Source organism: Pleurodeles waltl, chromosome 11 (genome assembly GCF_031143425.1).
Source record: "Pleurodeles waltl isolate 20211129_DDA chromosome 11, aPleWal1.hap1.20221129, whole genome shotgun sequence".
NCBI lineage: Eukaryota > Metazoa > Chordata > Amphibia > Caudata > Salamandridae > Pleurodeles > Pleurodeles waltl.
The window spans coordinates 878,163,262-878,182,742 of record NC_090450.1 but is presented as its reverse complement, the minus strand read 5'-3'; the positions used below and the strand labels follow the sequence as shown (position 1 = coordinate 878,182,742).

At 41.0% G+C, this 19,481-nt stretch overlaps 1 protein-coding gene across 1 annotated transcript in view; it reads left to right on the top strand.

Moving 5' to 3' along the window:
- The window catches only part of MYO1H (myosin IH), a 570,182-nt gene that overhangs the window by 187,694 nt on the left and 363,007 nt on the right, over window positions 1-19,481 (top strand). The window contains exons 9-10 of the mRNA XM_069212716.1: window positions 7,281-7,400; window positions 11,755-11,822. Coding sequence (XP_069068817.1) covers window positions 7,281-7,400; window positions 11,755-11,822 — 188 coding nt within the window. The remainder of the gene's footprint in view (window positions 1-7,280; window positions 7,401-11,754; window positions 11,823-19,481) is intronic.

Below are 19,481 nucleotides of genomic sequence, written 5' to 3'. Positions count from 1 at the left end.
CACACGCACCCCGACCCAGCATTCACATTCACCCACACACGCATCACCATCACCACATCCACACAGAGACACACACGCACGCACAAACACTCCTTCTCCCTCCCTCCATTCATGACATGCATACACACACACATCCATTCACACACCCACCCCCTTCCCCTTGCGGAGGACACTTACCTTGTCAGACGAGGTGCTCCTCCCTGAGGGGACGGGGCCCGGCGCTCCCACCACCGGCAGCACCCCGCCATCAGGACGCCACCAGCCTTATTACAGGTTGTAATAAGGCTGGCGGAGTCCTTTGGGCGGGGCCGGCAGTGGAACCGCCTCTGTACCGGTGACCGCCAGCATGACTGCTGGCGACTTTCCACCTAAAGAATGGCGGAAAGCTGCCAGCAGTCATAATATGGTGTTCTGCAGACCATCAGCATTGGCGGTCTAGTGGTGGCTTTGGTGGTTTTGGAAAAAGACTGCCAAAGTCATAATGAGGGCCTATGTGTCTGAATGAGGAGACAGAAGGAAACAACCATGGTTTGAGAATTTGTTTTCAGTGCATGGTCCACCCAGTCTATCAGAGTGAGGGAGGTTAGGCTACTAACAAAAGATACCTTATACTGAATAAATATTAAAAAATATATGCTTGTGGTATATTTCTATGCAACCCAGTGGTGATACTTGCCACGAAAAAATAAGTATCCCAACCCAGCATTTTGCTTGCAGTTTCTCTCCAATTTACAAAATACACTGCACCCAGTTTATCATCTGTGGACACACCACACCCAAAGAAAATACAAACATTTGAGGTGACCACACTCCCAGGAGACCCACAGGGACAAAATTTGGGATAAGCCTTGGCAGGGATATGTACCTGCCTCAGAGAGACTGGAGTGAATTGCCATGTTCTGAGAGACAAATTGCTAAAAACTAACAAATGTCATGTCCAGTGTATAATATTGGCCAGCTAATCAGGGCCTGGGAGTCTTGCTTGCACCAATAGATAGATTCCTTAGGTTGTACAAAATTAGAAAATATATAATTTTTATAATTCCCACGGAGTCTTGACTTTGATATTTGTCATCAAATGAACCGTGCAACAAGAACTGTGATACTGCCTCACTTTAGTACTCTCAGCTATTATTATATAATTAATTGTTTTGTAGACATTTCCTAGAAAACCCCCGCACATTTGGAATTGCCACGCTTTAGACTTTCAAAGCAATATTTCTTTGCTTATGCTTCTGTGATTTGTGTTCCTCTATTTGAGAAACGGAACACAATATTGAACAATTATGTTAAAAAATCACAATAGGGCCACTTTTTTAATTATAGCTCCAGACATCAATGAGAAATTAATGCAGGGTTTGCACCAATATGTAGCCCTTAATGTGGCTAAAAATATAGATAATATAGGTGCACAAAGAGACAAAAGACATATATGTGGTTAAACTACTGCTGATTTTTTTCTTAAAAAAGCTGCCGCACAGAGATGCACAAACAACCTGGCATTGAATGGGATAATGGTTGGCTCATTCACGCCATATTCAACAACTACTTAAGCGTCTAGATACACATTTTATGCAATGTTCTGCAAGAGCAAGGGATGAATATAAACTCTAAGTCTCACCTTGTGACATCTCCATGACACTTTCAAAACCTCACTGTTGAGTCGATGTGTGAGAAATATCCCCCTCAAAGATAAGGATTCAGACTGATAAACTTCTGATTCTGTATGGCAAGCTATCGGGACAACTGCTCCAGTTTTTTCTTGGGTGGTTTCATAAAGGTTTGTCAATAGCTTCCAAAGACCTAAAGGATCCCCATTCGAGCTGTCATTCTTTCTTGGGGGGCCTCAGAGGGGCTGAGCCTTTCTTCATCACATTATTTAATGATTTTTGGTTGTTGACTCCTTAGGTATTGGTTAAACTATGTCGGGGTTTCAAAAGTTGCAATCATCTCCATACTTTTTTGATGCCTGAGCTACAGCCTTCTCCTTTTGATAGCAATCACATTTGTGGGCCATTTACATGGTTTGGTCTCATAACTGCAAATGTCCCTTGAAGCCTTTGTTGAAAAGTCTGGTTCCCCATTCTTGTCTAAAGCATTGTTATGGTTTTGTCTGATGCAAGTGACTGCACTCCCAGCAGGTGAAGAGGAGACTTTCTAGGACTGGACATCTTGGTGTATATGGAAACCTCAGTGGAGAATTGTGAGTGGTTCTCATTGTCTGTAAATTACACAATCTTTCACTAGTGACTGGGATAGATTGTTGATCATAAATGCATGATGCCCAGCAGGAATAGGTAGTCTCCATTTGTACTTGGGTGGCGGTAACATGGGCAGTGGCTCATTGTATACCTATGTAAGCTGTTTACTTGGCTGTAGCATCTTCACCAATTTTCCCATGCCATTGAAAACAACAGATGGAGAGTCTTCTTCTATCAAGGTGGAATGTGCAGTGCTTCATGATACTTTACAGTGAAATGTGTCTCAGGTGTCTTGTGTGCATGTAATGTTCTTATTTGTGATACTCGCTTTATAACTGCTACGTCGTCCTCTTTTGATGTCTACTCTTAGAGAAGCTTTTTGACAAGAGTGACAGACTAGAGAATAATGCTTTGATTGCTTATTGTCAATAATTTTCCCTTTGTCATCACCTTTCTTATAAATGGCTACTGGTTCGGGATTGTGGGCTTAAAAGAGGATATTGTATGGTAATTAGAGTTTAATCCCAAAGAGAGTGTCTGTTAAAAGAGAGTGAAGTGGACTGACTGCAATGATGAATACTTTGAGGTGATCCAAGCATTATTTAGATACCACCCTCCTTCTGCCCTGGCATCACTTGAAAGTAATGCACACTAATTAGGTTTACAAAAGCAAAAAGAACAGATGATAGACAGAATGCTAAACAATGCAAACATTGACCCCCATTCACAAAGATCTGGGTTTAATCCATCTTTTTTGCCCACAACGCAATCCCAGTTTGGACCCACCCGTAGGCAAATCAGTCTTGGCCCTGCTCCCCATGGGAATAGTCCAGCCTGAACTGCTAAGCCAAGTTTTCCCTGGACCAGAAACAAGCATCCTGGGACCTTTTTCGGGCATCACCGCTCATCAACCATGCTAACTTGAAGCCAGTGGCGCTATGAGCACAGGACCCACATTTGGGCATACCTTTTACCCTCTTAGGGTAACAAAATAAAAAAGAACAGAAGATGGACGAAATGTGAACAATGCAAACACTCACCCCCAGTCACAAAGATATGGGTTTAATCCATCTTTTTTTTGCCATCGCAGTTGGACCCAGCCATATATATGCAAATCAGTCTTGGCCTTGCTCCCCATGGGAATAGTCCAGCCCGAATTGCCAGGCCAGGTCCTCCTTGGACCGGAAACAAGCATCCTGGGACCGGTTTCAGGGTATCATCCCTCATCAGCCAGGCTGGCTTGAATCCAGGGGTGCAGTAAGCATGGAACCCATGTCTGGGCATACCTTTCTCACTTAGGATGACAAAAGCAAAAATAACAAATGATGGACCAAATGCTGAACAATGCAAACATTCACCCCCAGTCACAGAGATCTGGTGGAGCAGACTATACCAAGGGTAGAATCTAATTTTGGTTCTAGCAAATTGTTCACAATAAGCCTTAAATCCATTTATACTGTATGCTTGGTACAGCGGCCTGCAAAATTGTTGTTGCGCTGACCCCCTCCCTATTCAAAATTGTACTTGTGCTGACATCAATTGCATTAGGTATGGGGTGAATTGTGACGTGACTTGTAGATCTTCCCTTCCTTCTGTTGCATCAGTGCAAGCCTCGGAGAGGTAACTGCTCCTCCCTCCAATTCAAACTGGTCTTTGCTGTTGCTTCCTCTTTGTGCTTTCCTCCTGGGCTCTCCTCGAGTGCTTTTTGCTGCACTCTTTTTATACTTTGCTCAGTGCTCTGTTACAGTGCTCTCCGTTTTACCCTCCTTTTCATGCTCTCCTCAGGTGCTCTCTTCCAGTCAGGGTTTTGTGGGTGGGATGGATCCTTCCAGGTCTCAGACTCGGGGGTAATTAAAAACGCACTTTGAAACGGGTCCTTATTGGGCCCTATATTTATGTCCTTTACTGGCAAATAACACTGATCGATTTCTGAACAATTAATGTAAAAAGCATTAAGTTAATCAGTTCCTGTTTATATTTCACACATTTTACTTAAGCTTACATCCCCTAAGAGTGTTAGCTATTACAGGATGTTGTGTTTCTGTATTTTTTATTTAGCATATTGCACTTGTATTGACCATACTTTGAACTAAGTCTCCTCCAAGTGCTCATAACGGGCCACAATTGAGCACTGTTGAGTGGAAGTCCGAGGCAGCACGAGTTGATCACAATGCCTGTCAGTGGATCATAAAAGTGTTCAAAATACAGTCATCCAATCCTTAGCCTCTTTGCAGAGTGCACAGAGCAATAGTCATGTACTTTAGTCACAATTGTGCTTCCTTATGAATGTGTGCCTGAAGGAGTTTCACAGTTGTCAAACTATTGACAAGTTGCAAGGAAAAAAAATACATTGCTTACAGGTCAGTGGGTGTGTTGTGTGTTTGGGGGGTGGTGACATAAAGGAGATGCAAGGAAGTGCATTCAGGAGAGAGTGGAAAGAAGGTGGTGAAGAGGACAAAGCTGAGGTGTAAGATATGCAGATTTGACGATAAAAAGGCTGTAAAGGTTTAAAAGAATGAACACAACAAGTGAGATTGAGACACAAATCTCTACCCCTTTCACAGGCTGCTGTAAAAGTTAATTGTCTCACAATTTCCAAACTGAAACATTTTCAATATTAATTTTTTACCAAAAAATCATTGTTGTTACTAATTTATCTTAAACAGCTAACAACCATTGCCAAAGCCAACAGTCCTGGCTGGTTTTAGGTGTATGTCTGTTGCTATGTGATATGAATGGATGCAATAACAGCATGCATGCAGATGGACCAAAATGCTGATTGAGTAGCACAATATGGAAATCACAAACATTTTAGGTTAGGTGTTTGTCCCTTAATTACTGGCCACACCCCTTTTAGAGACCCCCCACCTTTTTCATCCCACCTAAAACTCTGCTTCCAGTGCTTCCAATGTTTCACCAGTGTTGCTTCTTCCGTAGTGTATGTTTTCCTCTCCTCTGCATGCTTTCCTCTGTTGTGGTTTGTTTTCACCTTCACTGCCTGCTCTGTTCTCCCCACTGCTTCTTCTTCTCAGTGTTCTATGCTGTTCAGTTCCATTGCTTTCTGTTCTTGCTGTTCTCTGTTGCCCTGTCCTCTTTGTGACCACATCCGGTGGACTAGGCTACCCGCTCCTCTTAACCCTCTTTTCTGGCAGCACTTTCTTTTACAACCTCCTCTTCATGGCTCTCTTCCAGTGCTGTCTTCCAGCACCTGCTCTTTGTGATCTCCTCCGCTGCTTTCCGCTGCCCCCTCCTCTTGAAGCTCTTCTTGAGAGGTCTTCTTCTGTGCTGTCCTCTAGAGATATCTTCCAGTGCTTTCCTCCAGTGTTATTCCCCTCCTCTCCTCTTCATGCTCCCCTGTAGTGCTTTCCACTATCTTCTCACTGTGCTTTTCACCAGAGGTGTCTTTTGGTGCTTTCCTCTAGCGCTCTGTTCCATTGCAGTGTTCCTCACTGCTCTTCCTCTTCATGCTCTCCACCAGTGCCCCTCACTGCCTGTTCCTGATAGTATTCTAGTCCAGTGCTCTCCTCTGCTACACCCTCATTGTGCTGTCCTATAGGGTTCTCTGCTAATCCCTTCTTTGTGCTCTCCTTCAGTTCTCCCTTCTCTTAGTGATCTTTTCAGGTGCTCTTCCCTGGAGCATGCTTGTGATCTATGCTTTTTGTATATTGCTAGACTGGTGATTGTTTAATTATGCACTTTGAAAGTATTTGCACTTTTTCCTTTGCTTCACTAACTACAGTTAGCATAGATTCTGCTATTAGGTACTTGCTGCTATTATTTGTTTTTATTCTACAGGATGTGTTAATCATGGTGTTTTCACTTGTCTGTAATGCATGCTTCTTAAATCATGTAATTAGCATCGTTTACACTACAGAAATGACAAATACAAACAGACAAACATCTGTATCAATGTTCTGAAGCATCAATGCTGTTTTCATCTGCAGCCTCGTTTTTCTGTCTGTTTTTGTCCTGCTTACTAATAAAGCCATGATGGTTGAAATTAAGATTGCTCGGTTAATTTTAAATACTTTAGAGTGGTTATTATCATACACACCCCCTGATAGACGCAAGTGTGTGGCATGCAGATAATTCCCACTCGTTTATGTCTCTTGCAGCTGGCAGGATACTGAATTATATCATATGTGCTCCTTGTGTATATTGTCAGTTGAGTCTTTAAAATTACAGGTTTGGGATTGTCTTTCAAAGTTCCAAGTAATTTTCAATCAATGCCAATTCTAGTTTAGACCTTATGAAGTTGTTCTTTGTTCTTCAGTGATATGCAGTTCCTAAGACAATAGGACCACTCCTTGGCGTTGTTCTGGTTCCTGTCTCAGTTACATATTCTGTTCTTGACAACAATGTTACGAATGCTGCAATTTATATGTTAAGAGTGTTTCTCACTTTATTAGAACTTTGAGCATGGCAATATAGAGCCATTTCCTTACATGTTGGAGGTTTCAATTGAAAATATGCCAGATTTTCTAGTGTTGGAGCAAAGTGGTAGGTGGTGTGCTGGGGGAGCGGTGGCCCCCTCCATGTGCTTTGCAGGGAAGGGCCCTCAAGTTTTGTTATGCCTTTGGTGCATGGCAGAAATATTCTGCACCAGCGCTAGGGAGAGAAGAAAAGAGTGCCATATATCTGTAGATGTGGCGCTCTCCTGCTTCCTCCCTGTCACGCTGGGTTGGGAGACATTTTGTTAAATCTGCTGCTATCTTTTCATACACTGCCCTTGAGACTGCCCCAGAATGCTCCTTTAATTCAGAGAGAGGTAGTAATACTTTGCTACTCCATAATTCCTACATGTTAATGATAACCTATCATCTTGCATAGGGGGTTCCTCTAAATTCCAGATGGCTTTAGTCTAATTTCAAGAATTGTTACTTGGTTTATAGCTTTCTAACTGGCTAGAAAGTGATTATTTTAAACATGAGATAAGATATTGTTACACGTAGGTCTGAATGTTTTATTCTTATATTGCAATCATGACATCATTATATGTGCTACTTGCTTCAAAACTAAGCAAAAACTGTCATATTTTAAATCTGACAAATACAAAGAAAATGTTATTTTTTGCCGCAGCTTCTTACACCGTTGGATGTAGAACTGTCATACTATGCTCGCGATGCTGTAGCAAAAGCAATTTATGGAAGGACATTTAACTGGCTGGTCAACAAAATCAATGGATCATTAGCCAATAAGGTGAGTGAATGAAAACTCATTGAAGTTGACATATAAAGGAACCCGAGAAACTTTGTACCTGTAGTCAAGCGAAAATTAGGATGATTGTTATTTTATACTTTTATAAGTGTTGAAGGTATTATTCCTTTTTATATAGGCAAATACATTTACTGTCTTCTCAAGCAACGTAGCAGATGTGGCAACAACAGAAAATATTTTTAATAGCTAGTCATCCACGTTTGCCACTCAACACAACAGTACAAAAAGTAAAACATTCAAAAATAGGATTTAGAAAAACGTTTTCAAGTGTTCCATTAATACGGCTTTTACTTTCAGTAGAGCAGCAGGACTCATATTTTTGAATTGTGCCAAGATGGTGGTCAACCACTTGAAATGGGTTTTGCTTCACTTTTTACAAATGCCATTCCTTAACCTTCTCAAAATGAAGACACGTCTTAAAAATTAAACAAATTCTAATTCTGAGGCACACTGAAGTTACTCACGGTTCTGACGTCTGAATTCTTTCTCTTTTTATTCCTGGCTCATGGTGAGAACAGAATGATTGTTTTTCTCAAACTGTACCCTTGCTGTTTCATTCACTTTTCCAATGTGTTCAAATAGAACAGCTCAGTCGTTTTTTACATGTGTATACTTTTTAGTACAAGAGTGTTAGACTTGGCATCCTTGGCTTGGTCTACCCTTACGTTTTGTCTCTGTTTCCCAGGATGTTGATGTGTGCCGGATTCGGTTTCTGCTGTTTTTGATGCTCTGGGCACTTTACCACTGCTATCCAGTGCTAAAGTGCAAGTGCTTCTATGAGAAATGTATGTGTAATTGGCTTTCCACAATTGGCATATTTCATCTACTAGTAAGTCCCTAGTACAGTGCACTAGAGGTGCCCAGGGCCTGTAAATCAAATGCTACTAGTGGGCCTGCAGCACTGGTTGTGCCACCCACATGAGTAGCCCTGTAAACATGGCTCAGACCTGCCCCTGCAGTGCCTGTGTGTGCAGTTTTAAACTGCCAATTCAAGCTGGCAAGTATACCCACTTACCAGGCCTAAACCTTCCCTTTTCATATGTCTAAGGCACCCCTAAGGTAGGATCTAGGTAGTCCCATGGGCAAGGTGCAGTGTATGTTTAAGGTAGGATATATACTAATGTGTTTTATTTGTCCTTACAGTGAAATACTGCCAAATTCGTTTTTTACTATGCAAGGCCTAGCTCTCTCATAGGTTAACATGGGGGCTGCCTTTAAATAGTTTTAAAGTGCAGATTCCCTTTGGGAGCAGATGGAAATTTGGTGTTTAGGGTCTCTGAACTCACAATTTAAAAATACATCTTTTGGTAAAGGTTGTTTTTAGATTGTGTGTTTGAAAATGCCACTTTTAGAAAGTAGGCATTTTCTTGCTTAAACTATTCTGTGACTCTGCCTGTTTGTGGATTCCCTGCCTGGGTCAGTTTGACATTTGCACTGTTTGCACCTCTCCTCTAGACAGTGACACAAAGGGAGCTGGGGTGTAGCCTCCATATCCTGATGGGGTGCGCATCCAATTCAGAGTGCATGCTGTTGAGAGCTTTCCTTACCTAGATTATTCTTCTATCAAAAGCATCAAACAATCTTTTGGCTGCAGAATGTATACACAGCTCATCACAGGAAAGAACAGCAGTGACGGGTGTGTCTGCCTCCAGACATGGAGTGTACCTGAGAGACGTTTAGTAAAAAGCTACTGATCCCCAACTGAAAAGTACCTGCAGATTAAATCCTCAGACCTCAGGTCGATGAGGATAGTCCTACAATCACTCCTTCATGGGATTGAGGGATAGGAGAAGCATGAAGACACAAAATAGACAAACCACTCTTTAATCTCCTAGTCCAACAAATCTCACTATTGTTTTCTCTTATCTCCTTAATCACACTTCTGAACCCACAGTTCAAGAGGACCTTGTGCAGCATTACTCTCCCTGCACAAATGTGTCCTAGAAAATTCTGGTATCTGAATCTGCTACACATTTGATGCTATTGCTCTCTCATGCTGTAGGGTTCAGAAAAATGTTTTGGCTAATAACAATGCTCTGACATTTACCACGATCCAGCAAATGAATCACAGCCACTGAAATGGCAACTAAAATTCTAGAATACGGACATCTCAATTTACCTAAGGAGTCTATGAAGTTGTTATGTTAATCCAGGATGGGACGTACATCGAGATCACAATCTAAAAAGTGGAATTTATTTTATTTTCAAAGCTTCGAAATAATCACCAATTACTGGCAATTCATCTACATCAGATTGTGCCTTATTTTCAACAGGTAGCATATGCCTTTCCTATTACTTACTAGCAGCTGAATGACATCCTGTAGGTATGAAATATAAAGTATCGTCCTTAGACCTAACCTACATGTTATTAGAACATAAACACTGTTCTGCCGGATTTGAAATATTGCAGTGCTGTAAACTTCAGTTTCTCTCTTGAAAAAAGTATTTAATAGTTGTCGTCGCATCAGGTAGATCAAAAGTACAAAGCTAAGGAATCAAAGATTCCTGCTCCAAGTAGCAACTGATATTCTTGTCAACTATGTCATATTCATGTCATCATACCTGCTTTCTCTATAAAGCTGGAAATCTTCTAGAGAGACCTCTGTACACTCTAGGTGTCATAATGGTCCTGAGATATTATATCCAGACGTGATTATTGGCTGTCGATCAACAAATCAGTTGTTTCTAGCATATGGGCATGGGCAATCTTCTAGAGAGAACTCTGTACACTTTGGATGGCAAAACGGTTCTGAGACAGTATAGACAGGCAGAATTAATGACTGCCAACTGTTTCTGGCATATGGGTATTCCAATATGTGGTAGAAATTATCAAAGCAAGGTATAGCTCAATGGATTACTGCAAGTATCAAGTTACTGGAGACTTGGTTCCAACTGCATCCCCCCAAGCAAACATATTTCCAATCTATTTGCAAAGAGGCATTTTGGAAGACACAAGATGCATTCACAAGTCACAATTACCTTTATACAAATGCAAGAGCTGAGATGTAAACAGGGCACTCTGTGCTGAAAAAAACATTTTGTTGAAGTTTCACCTTTCAGTCTTACCAGGTAAGCAATGCTTTGTGTTCTATTTCAAGCCTGTTAGTTTATGAAAGATCCAGTGCAGGAGAAGAAAAAAGTTTTAGTTTTTTACCTGTAACTAAGGTTATCCTGCAAATGCATCTTTTAAACTTTCATACATTAACAAGAGACACATCCACGAAGCCGTTCAATATGTAGAATTGTACTCCCCATGCTACTAAACTTTCTGAAGACTTCAGAGACATTACTTGAAGTCCGTTCACATACTAGCTGAAAGAAACAGACTCAAAATGAGGTGGATGAGATCTAACTTTGGACATTGTTTTATGTTTTTTCGAAAACTTACGTAGACTTAGGGCCAGATGTATCTAAAAACCAAATTGCATTTCTTAAATTGCGAATTTTAAGAAATCGCTATTTAAGAAATGCAAAATGGTATGTATGATTTTTTAGATTCGGTAATAGCGATTTCTTAAAATTCGCAAATGCTATTACCGAATCGCAAATAGAGAATCCAACTCCATTTGCACCTATGGGCCTGCTGCAAATGGTTTTGCATTTCCTAAATTGCGAATTCCAGTTAAGAATTAGCAATTTAGGAAATGCAAATCCCAGGGTGCTGGGGGCCTAAGGGCCCCCTCTGCTGCACCCCAAAAATATTTTTACGGATATGTGAAGCAAACACATGCCTTAGGGGCATGTGTGCGCTACATGTCAATTTTAAAAATGCATTTCAAATGCATTTTTAAAATTTGCACATGGTTACCACCAAACTTTTGTTGGTGGTAATTGCATTTCCTAAATGCCCAATTCGCATTTAGGAAATGCTTGAAACATGGCTTAAGTAATCGCAAATAAGGATTTCTTATTTGCGATTTCCTATTTAGAGAATCGCAATTTGTGATTCTCTAAATGGGGTCGCAATTTTAAGGAATCGCTATTTTAGCGATTCCTTAAAATTGCACTGCGAATGCCTTTCATACATTCTGAAAGGCATTTTTGCATTTGCAAACGGCCGAATTTTGCGATTCGCACCGTTTGCGAATGCAAAATCGCTTGATACATCTGGCCCTTAATTACCAATGATTCCCTGTCAGGTGATCAGTACTATTCAAAACATGTGATCCTGAAAGGGATACCATTCTTGGAGATCTGTAGTTATAAGTAAGCAACTTATTTTTATCTAGGTTAAGTTTTCTATCTATTAATACTTCATGTGACAACAACGGGTAGGGTTCTCTGTAAGATTTGAAGCCTTCTCACTGTGTAACCCTTTTAATAATGTACTTCACAGGATCCACCAAAAACAAATGTGATTGGACTACTCGACATATATGGATTTGAAGTTCTGGAAACGAACAGGTAGGTTTGTCATTAGTTTTCAATTGATGCTCTTGCAAGTCCATCTAGCAAGTACCTAGCTAGCACATCTATCATTCAATACAGTGTCATATGTGCCAACAAATGTAAAGTTCAGTTTATTGCCTTATGTTGTTTAATGTAAAACATTGCAATGCAAGTTATTCAGAGCAATATTCTGCTATCTTTAAATTAATATATGCTTAGTGATTACCATGGAAAGCAGCGTATTTATCTCACACTAGTATACAAGGCAGTCTTTGAAATATAGACAGTATTTTGAGGTTCCGGTGTTAACTTACAATGTAAAATATCGGTCATTGGTCTCCATTCTCCATTGTAGGTGCAGATACGTAGGAAGTGTTTGCTTAGAGCTGATTGGGTCACTAGGTGCAGGTCCTCCATGTGACCTCCTGTGAATACACAGAAATACTGTGCATTTTCCGCATATTCATTAGTTCTCTGACTGTGTTTGGCGAATGGATGATGGCTTGCTAGAGTCAGCAGGCTGGGCTTCCCCTGTGATACAGAACATTATTGTGGAAGGCTGTGTACACTTGTGTCACTGGATCTTCTTTGCAAGTCCATATTCATTGATCCTCTGTATGAGCTAAGAGAAGGGATTACAAATTGCTGAGCGCCGCAGACTTTTTGTTCTCCATCCAAAAGGCTGAAATTGGCAGTCGGTTTCGAAAGTCCCTTGGTACTGAGAGCGTGCAGGTGCATGAGTGACAATCTCTCATCTGTTGGATCTTTTTAAGTTGATTGAGACGTCAATAGGTCATGATTCATCTCTCAATACCGAGAAGACCTTGCAGTATTTTACCAAATAAATATGTGTGTGATTAGCACTGATTTGTACTTTAGAATTCGTCAGTTCCCCTTCATAGGATATCAACATGTAATAACCAGCATATTAACTTAGCGGGAACTAGTGAATCTTGAACAGTATTTTTCAAAATACTATTAAAATTTAACAAAATAATAGCAACAATAAAACACTGCGATCTTTTCTACATAGATTTGCAGCGGAGACTGCCCTTTAAAACCACTAACCTTGCAGCATCCACAATTATAGCACCAATCACAGGTCGTTTTGTTCACTATTTCTGCACAGTCAGAGTTTGCGTCTCTGAACACCATGGTGTTGAATATAGTGCACACTGTAACGGAATGAAAATAAAACATGTCACAGAGAGACAAGGAAAACGTCTTCAGGACATTTGGGCCATGTTTGGACTGGTCCACCTCATTCACTTACCAGCTTCTTAAGATCTGCGCTTGATCCAAAGATCATTTTCCTCTTAGTAAAATAAAGAATATGTCATCTTTACTCTTATTTTGAGCTAACATGGTAGTGATTATCCCAACTTTGGCTGTGACCGGGACAGCATCAAGGCCACCATCAACACTGAGGAACCTTTTTACACTTGCTCTGGCATACGGTTGTCGTCAACATTGCACTGGTGCTTGAATGTGGCTTGGGGATTGATGGAATCACTTTTAACCTCAATTCATTTTACCATGTTGTTTTCGTTGTGGATTAATTCCTCAAAATCGAGCCACTGGTTGATAAGGCACTCAGTGCAGAGGGTACTTACTATCTGTATTACACCACCTGAGAAATTACGTTTCAAAAATGTAACAGCAGAGGAGACTATAGACTCTACTCCAGCATTTCTAACAGGAAAGCTTCTAATTCTACTAGATGCAAATGTCACCTTTAGCTTCTCTTAAGAAACATAGTAGGATTGAGTAGAGCTTTTTTGTAGGCATAAATACCACGCTCAGTAGAGACCAGCTCAGAATTACCTCTCCACCTGAGCTAAGAGTTAATGTGAGACTCACATTATCTACTGGTCCTCCTAGCATCAGTGAAATAATCATACAACCATCCCCTGCTGATGAAACTTTGTATTTCAGGAGAATCCCAGGAAATTAGAAGAGCTCCTTGTTAGCTATGTCCCATCTACAGCAGTTAGAACATCAGTGATGTTCAAGTCTTTGGAGCCCACTAAAAGTGAAGAGTGTTTTTAGCACCAGTTCTAAAGCAAATGATAAACTGTTCTTACCCCAATCTTCCACTACACTGCTCCTTCTGATAATCATCTATTTGTAATAGACCACATGCCAACAAAAATTATGGTAGTTTTCAGTGGAGACGAAAAGATGAGCAAAACGTTTTTCCGCTCTTTGTTCAGCATGCATCACTTTCCTCCCAGAAAATAGCAATCAGATTGGAAATGGGTTAGTGCCAGGAGCACATAAGCCCTCTGGATAGTTAGTTACGGCAATCTAGACAACAGAATGGATAAAAATGGGTAATTATTCATAGCACAACATTGCTGAAGGTAGACAATAAGCCACAAAGTTTTTTCACTGGGCAGTGGTTGCAAAAAATGTGGCACATGGATTGTTTTGGGGGGCGTTTCACCCTTCATCCACATTTCACTGAAGGTCAGCAGAAGATTTTACACCTGCCTTCTAAACATTTCAGGAAATACCTTGTTTGGAGTACAAGTTGTTGGGACTGTTCAAATTAAGGCCTAGTATCAGACAAAGATATAGACGGAGGCCTAAAAAAGGACGAAAACGTTATTGAAACCTCTTTATGCACACCAGAAGAACCATTATTTTCAAAATCAGCAAATTCCTCCTTTTCAAAAGCAGCAACTATATCAAAGACCCAGGTGTCATTCAAGAAAAGGAAACAGCAGTGACTAATTCCTACATCTTCCAGTACTCTGAACTATGATACTTTTAAGAAATCAATTTCACATAGTCTTGTTAGGACATTTCTATATGTTCTTGGTCCCTATATATAATCCAGAATGAACAGAGTCTACATATGAAAGCTAAGCCACCACAACACATATTCAGTATAGCAGTACCAAAGTACAAGAAATAGGCAATAGAAAAAGTTCCAAGTTACCAACAAAAAGAAGACATATCCTCAAGATATTTCTGGTACAGCCATATGATTGTGACCTCACCTGAATCTGAAATGCATCAATACAGCTATCAGTAAGGAGACATAATGAATGTTTGTTGTGGTGCAAATAGGTCCTTATATCCAAAAAAGAATGGCTCTTTATAACAAATTTCTACATTGCCTATTATTACCTTCAGAGAAAGCTTTTTAGGAAGGATATGAAAACCTGGTTATTCAATATAGAATGAGCTTCTATCCTTCTTGTTCCTTGGTCTTCTGGATAGCAGCATAGCTAGCGCCAAGCCGCCTTCGGGCAATCGAGCGCTTTATAAATCTCATCAACACTAACAATAAATACTAGAGGTTCCAAGATGAGTCTTTAACTTTTTGTTTTAGGGCTTTGTAATGTGATCTGGATTCTGCTCTATGCTTCTTCTCCAGTTACATGGAAGTGGTGGCACCAGCATAAACTTTTCACTGTTTAACATATGTTAACTAAAGACACTAGTACCATACTGTTGGACTTTTTGCCTCTTGCAGGGTAATCTCTGATCTTTTTGCCTCCTACCTCCTATTTTTTCTGACCTGTTTTTGTTGGCTTTTGAACTCTAAGCACTGTACCACTGCTAACCATTGCTAAAGTGCATATGCTCTCTGTGTAAGTTGGATTGTTGATTGGTTTATCCATGAGTGGCATATTTGATTTACTAGTAAGTCCCTAGTAAAGTGCACTAGAGGTGCCCAGAGCCTGTAAATCAAATGCTACTAGTGGGTCTACAGAACAGGTTGTGACACCCACATTAGCATCCCTGTAATCATGGCTCAGACCTGCCTCTGCAATGTCTCTGTGTGCAGTTTTAAACTTCCAATTCGACTTGGCAAGTGTACCCACTTGCCAGGCCTAAACCTTCCCTTTTCTTACATGTAAGACACCCCTAAGGTAGGCCCTAGGTAGCCCCATGGACAGGGTGCAGTGTATGTGTAAGGTAGGACATATTCTAATGTGTTTATATGCCCTGACAGTGAAATACTGCCAAATTCGTTTTTCACTGTTACAAGGCCTATCTCTCTCATAGGTTAACATGGGTGCTGCCTTTAAATATGATTAAAGCGTATAGTCCCTTTGGGAGCAGATAGACATGTGGAGTTTGAGGTCTCTGAACTCACAATTTAAACATACATCTTTTAGTGAAGTTGGTTTTGTGTGTTTGAAAATGCCACTTTTAGAAAGTAGGAATTTTCTTGCTTAAACCATTCTGTGACTCTGTCTGTTTGAGGATTCCCTCTCTGGGTTAGTTTGACAGTTGGCCTGTTTGCACCTCTCTCTAGACAGTGATGCAGAGGGAGCTGGGGTGTAGCCTGAATATCCTGATAAGCCATCTGTACTAGGAGGGTGGGGAGGAGTGGTCACTTACACCTGAAAGGGCTGTGCCTGCCCTCACACAATGTAGTCTCCAACCCCCTGCTGTGAGTCTGGGGCCTGGCCTGGGCAAGGCAGGATCTCACAAACAAGAGGGACTTTCCTTTGAAGTAAGCCTACTTCAAAGGCCAAAATGGGTATAAGAAGAGCACCCAAACCCCTGAAAAATTGGATCACTTCTGGAAATCAAGAGGAACCTCTGCCTGGAGAAGAGCTGAAGAGCTGAGGAGAAGTACTGCCCTGCCGATAACTGTGCTTTGTGGAGCTATCCTGCAGTTGCTGCTTCTGCCTGTGCAAGGGGACAAAGACTGGACTTTGTTGTGCATTCCTGCTTGTGATGAAATCTCCAAGGGTTTGTCCTGCGCTTGCCTCCTGTTGTTGAAGTCTCAGGGCCATCGAAGACTTCTCCTGCCAGCACCTGGACTTTCTGCTGAGACTCCTGCCCTGCCAAGTGTGCCCTATCCAGTTCATGGGGCCTTGAAAGGTGAAGCTGGCAGACCAAGACTGAAACTCCACACACACAGACCGCAGTGCGGGGAAATTTCCGACGCACCTTCCAAGACGGGGCTGAGAAAAGATGCGCTGCCGGCTTCGCTGCTGAAATCTACGCTCCACCTGCATTGCGGCTGAAAGATCGACGCACGCGGCTGGAAAAACGACGTGCAACACCTGCTGACGGAGGCTGTTAACGTCGCAACCCCACATGGTGCGGTTTTTTGATACCATGCGACCGGATTTTCGACACAAACCTAGCTGGGCGTAGAAAAACAACACAAAGCCTGTCCGGACCCGAGGTGCCTGTCTGGATCGACGCATCGCTCTCCTGCGGAGAGGAAAAACGACGCACACTGACCCGACCGGAGGAGGAACGATGCACGGTCTAGCTTGCCAGTGAGAAATCGATGCATCGCTGTCCTTTTCCGACACACACTCGCCTGTGCAGTGTTATTTTGACACAACCCAGGTACGTTTTCACGCTAACAGTGTTAGCACTGTTTTATAAGGATTTAAGACTCTTTTTGCTTTTTAATTCATAACTTGACTTGTGTATGGTGGATTTTTGTCATTTTGGTCTTGTTTAGATAAATATTACCTATTTTTCTAAACCTGAGTTGTGTCAGTTTGTAGTGTTTTCCTGAGTTACTGTGTGTGTTGGTACAAATACTTTACACCTAGACTCTGAAGTTAAGCCTACCTGCTTGTGCCAAGCTACCAAGGGATTGAGCGGGGGTTAACTGAGGGTGATTCTCCTTTACCCTGACTAGAGTGAGGGTCCTTGCTTGGACAGGGGGTAACCTGACTGCCAACTAAAGACCCCATTTCTAGCACATACCTACCCGCTTTTCCCAAATGACAACATAATCTTCATACACAACTGTGAGGGAAAATGAACTAAGAGTTTATATTCACAAGAATGAAGGAAATATGTGATAAAGTGGCGTTTTTCTCCAATACATTTTCTACTATAGCTTTTTGTCTAACTACTTTAAAAGCCACCCCTAGAGAAATAACTAGTCCCTCACACCTTCTATCACCCAAACAAAATGTACATTGTATTAGTCTCAGAATTACTGGTTTGTTGTCTGATTTGCTTCTGCAGTTCCTTCTAAACACAACCCTAACCATTGACTTCAGTGTCAGGACACCTGCACTACCATATACAGTCTGAAAAACATAAAGTCGGTGAAATTCAAGCTATTAATGCACCAATTCATCTAAAAAGATGGTCACGATGTGGATCAAATATCTTTTGTCAGCATACAATTATGCTATTTTTTGTATCAAAGAATCAATGTGGTGTGAGCATTTCCTGAATACTTTGTGTGAAGAATATCATGCTTGAAAGAGCAATTGACATGTACGTTGTAACACTGGAACTGGAAGTTATTGTGTGACTCTATTGTTACTTGTGCCTCTGCCACTCACCACGTTTGGCCCAACGAAGATGCAGAGCAAAACAAGATTACAATCTCACACCAAACAAGTAATAGTTTGTTGTCATTACCCTTGCTGTTTTTGAAACGTTATCTGGATAGTTGAGACCTAGCAGATGCAAATATGCTTTGTTGAAAAATGGAGTAGTTTTTCTTTTGTATATTTAATGACTAGTAAAGCTCAACCATAACAATATAACAAACCATGTAAACAGCCACTAAAATGTTTACCATCTGTTTAATGAGCCACATGCTTTTTTTGCACTTCCAACTTTCAAATATGTCACACTCATCCACATTGTAGAATGGTCCAGATATCTGTCTCTCTGCCTAAATGTAGGAAATCAGATTACTGGTTAAGGTGGGTGAAACCCTACTCAAGTAGCAACTATAATTCCTGTTAGGATGAAACACGAGCAAACCTCAAATTAACCTCTTCACTGCCAGGCCTTTTCTCCTCCTGTGCCGAGCTTTTTTTTGGCTATTTGGGGCAGTTTGCGCTTAGGCCCTCGTAACGTTTTGTCCACATAAGCTACCCACACCAAATTTGTGTCCTTGTTTTCCAACATCCTAGGGATTTTAGAGGTACCCAGACTTTGTGGGTTCCCCTGAAGGAGACCAATAAATTAGGCAAAATACAGCAACATTTTATTTTTTTTAATTTGGAAAACGGGCTGCAGAAAAAGGATTGTGGTTCTTTCCCTGAAAATGGCATCAACAAAGGGTTTGCAGTGCTAAAATCACCATCTTCCCAGCTTTCAGGAACAGGCACATTTTTTAACACAATGTTGGCGTTTTACTGAGACATACCCCATTTGGACTATTTTTTCGTTCCAGTTAGTGACAAAAATGGGTGTGAAACCAACTTCTGGATCCCAGAAATCTAAACATTTCTGAAAGTAGACAAAATTCTTAATTCAGTAAGTGGTCATTTGTATAGATCCTACAAGGTTTGCCTATAGAAAATAACAGCTAAAATAAAAAAATATTGAAATTGAGGTGAAAAAACTGCCATTTCTCTCAACGTTTTAATCTCTTCTGGTTGCGAGGATATATAGGGCTTGTGGGTTCATCACGAACCCTAGGTACCCAGAGCAAATAAATGAGCTGCACCTTGCAGTGGGTTTTCATTCTGTACTGGGTATACAGCAATTCATGTGCAGAAATATAAAAAGTGAAAAATAGGTATCAAGGAAACCTTTGTATTTCCAAAATGGGCACAAGATAAGGTGTTGAGAAGTAGTGGTTATTTGCACATCTCTGAATTCCGGGGTCCCCATACTAGCATGTGAATTACAGTGCATTTCTCAAATAGATGTCTATTGTACACCCTGTCTTACATTTGGAAGGCAAAAATGTAGAGAAAGAAAACGGGC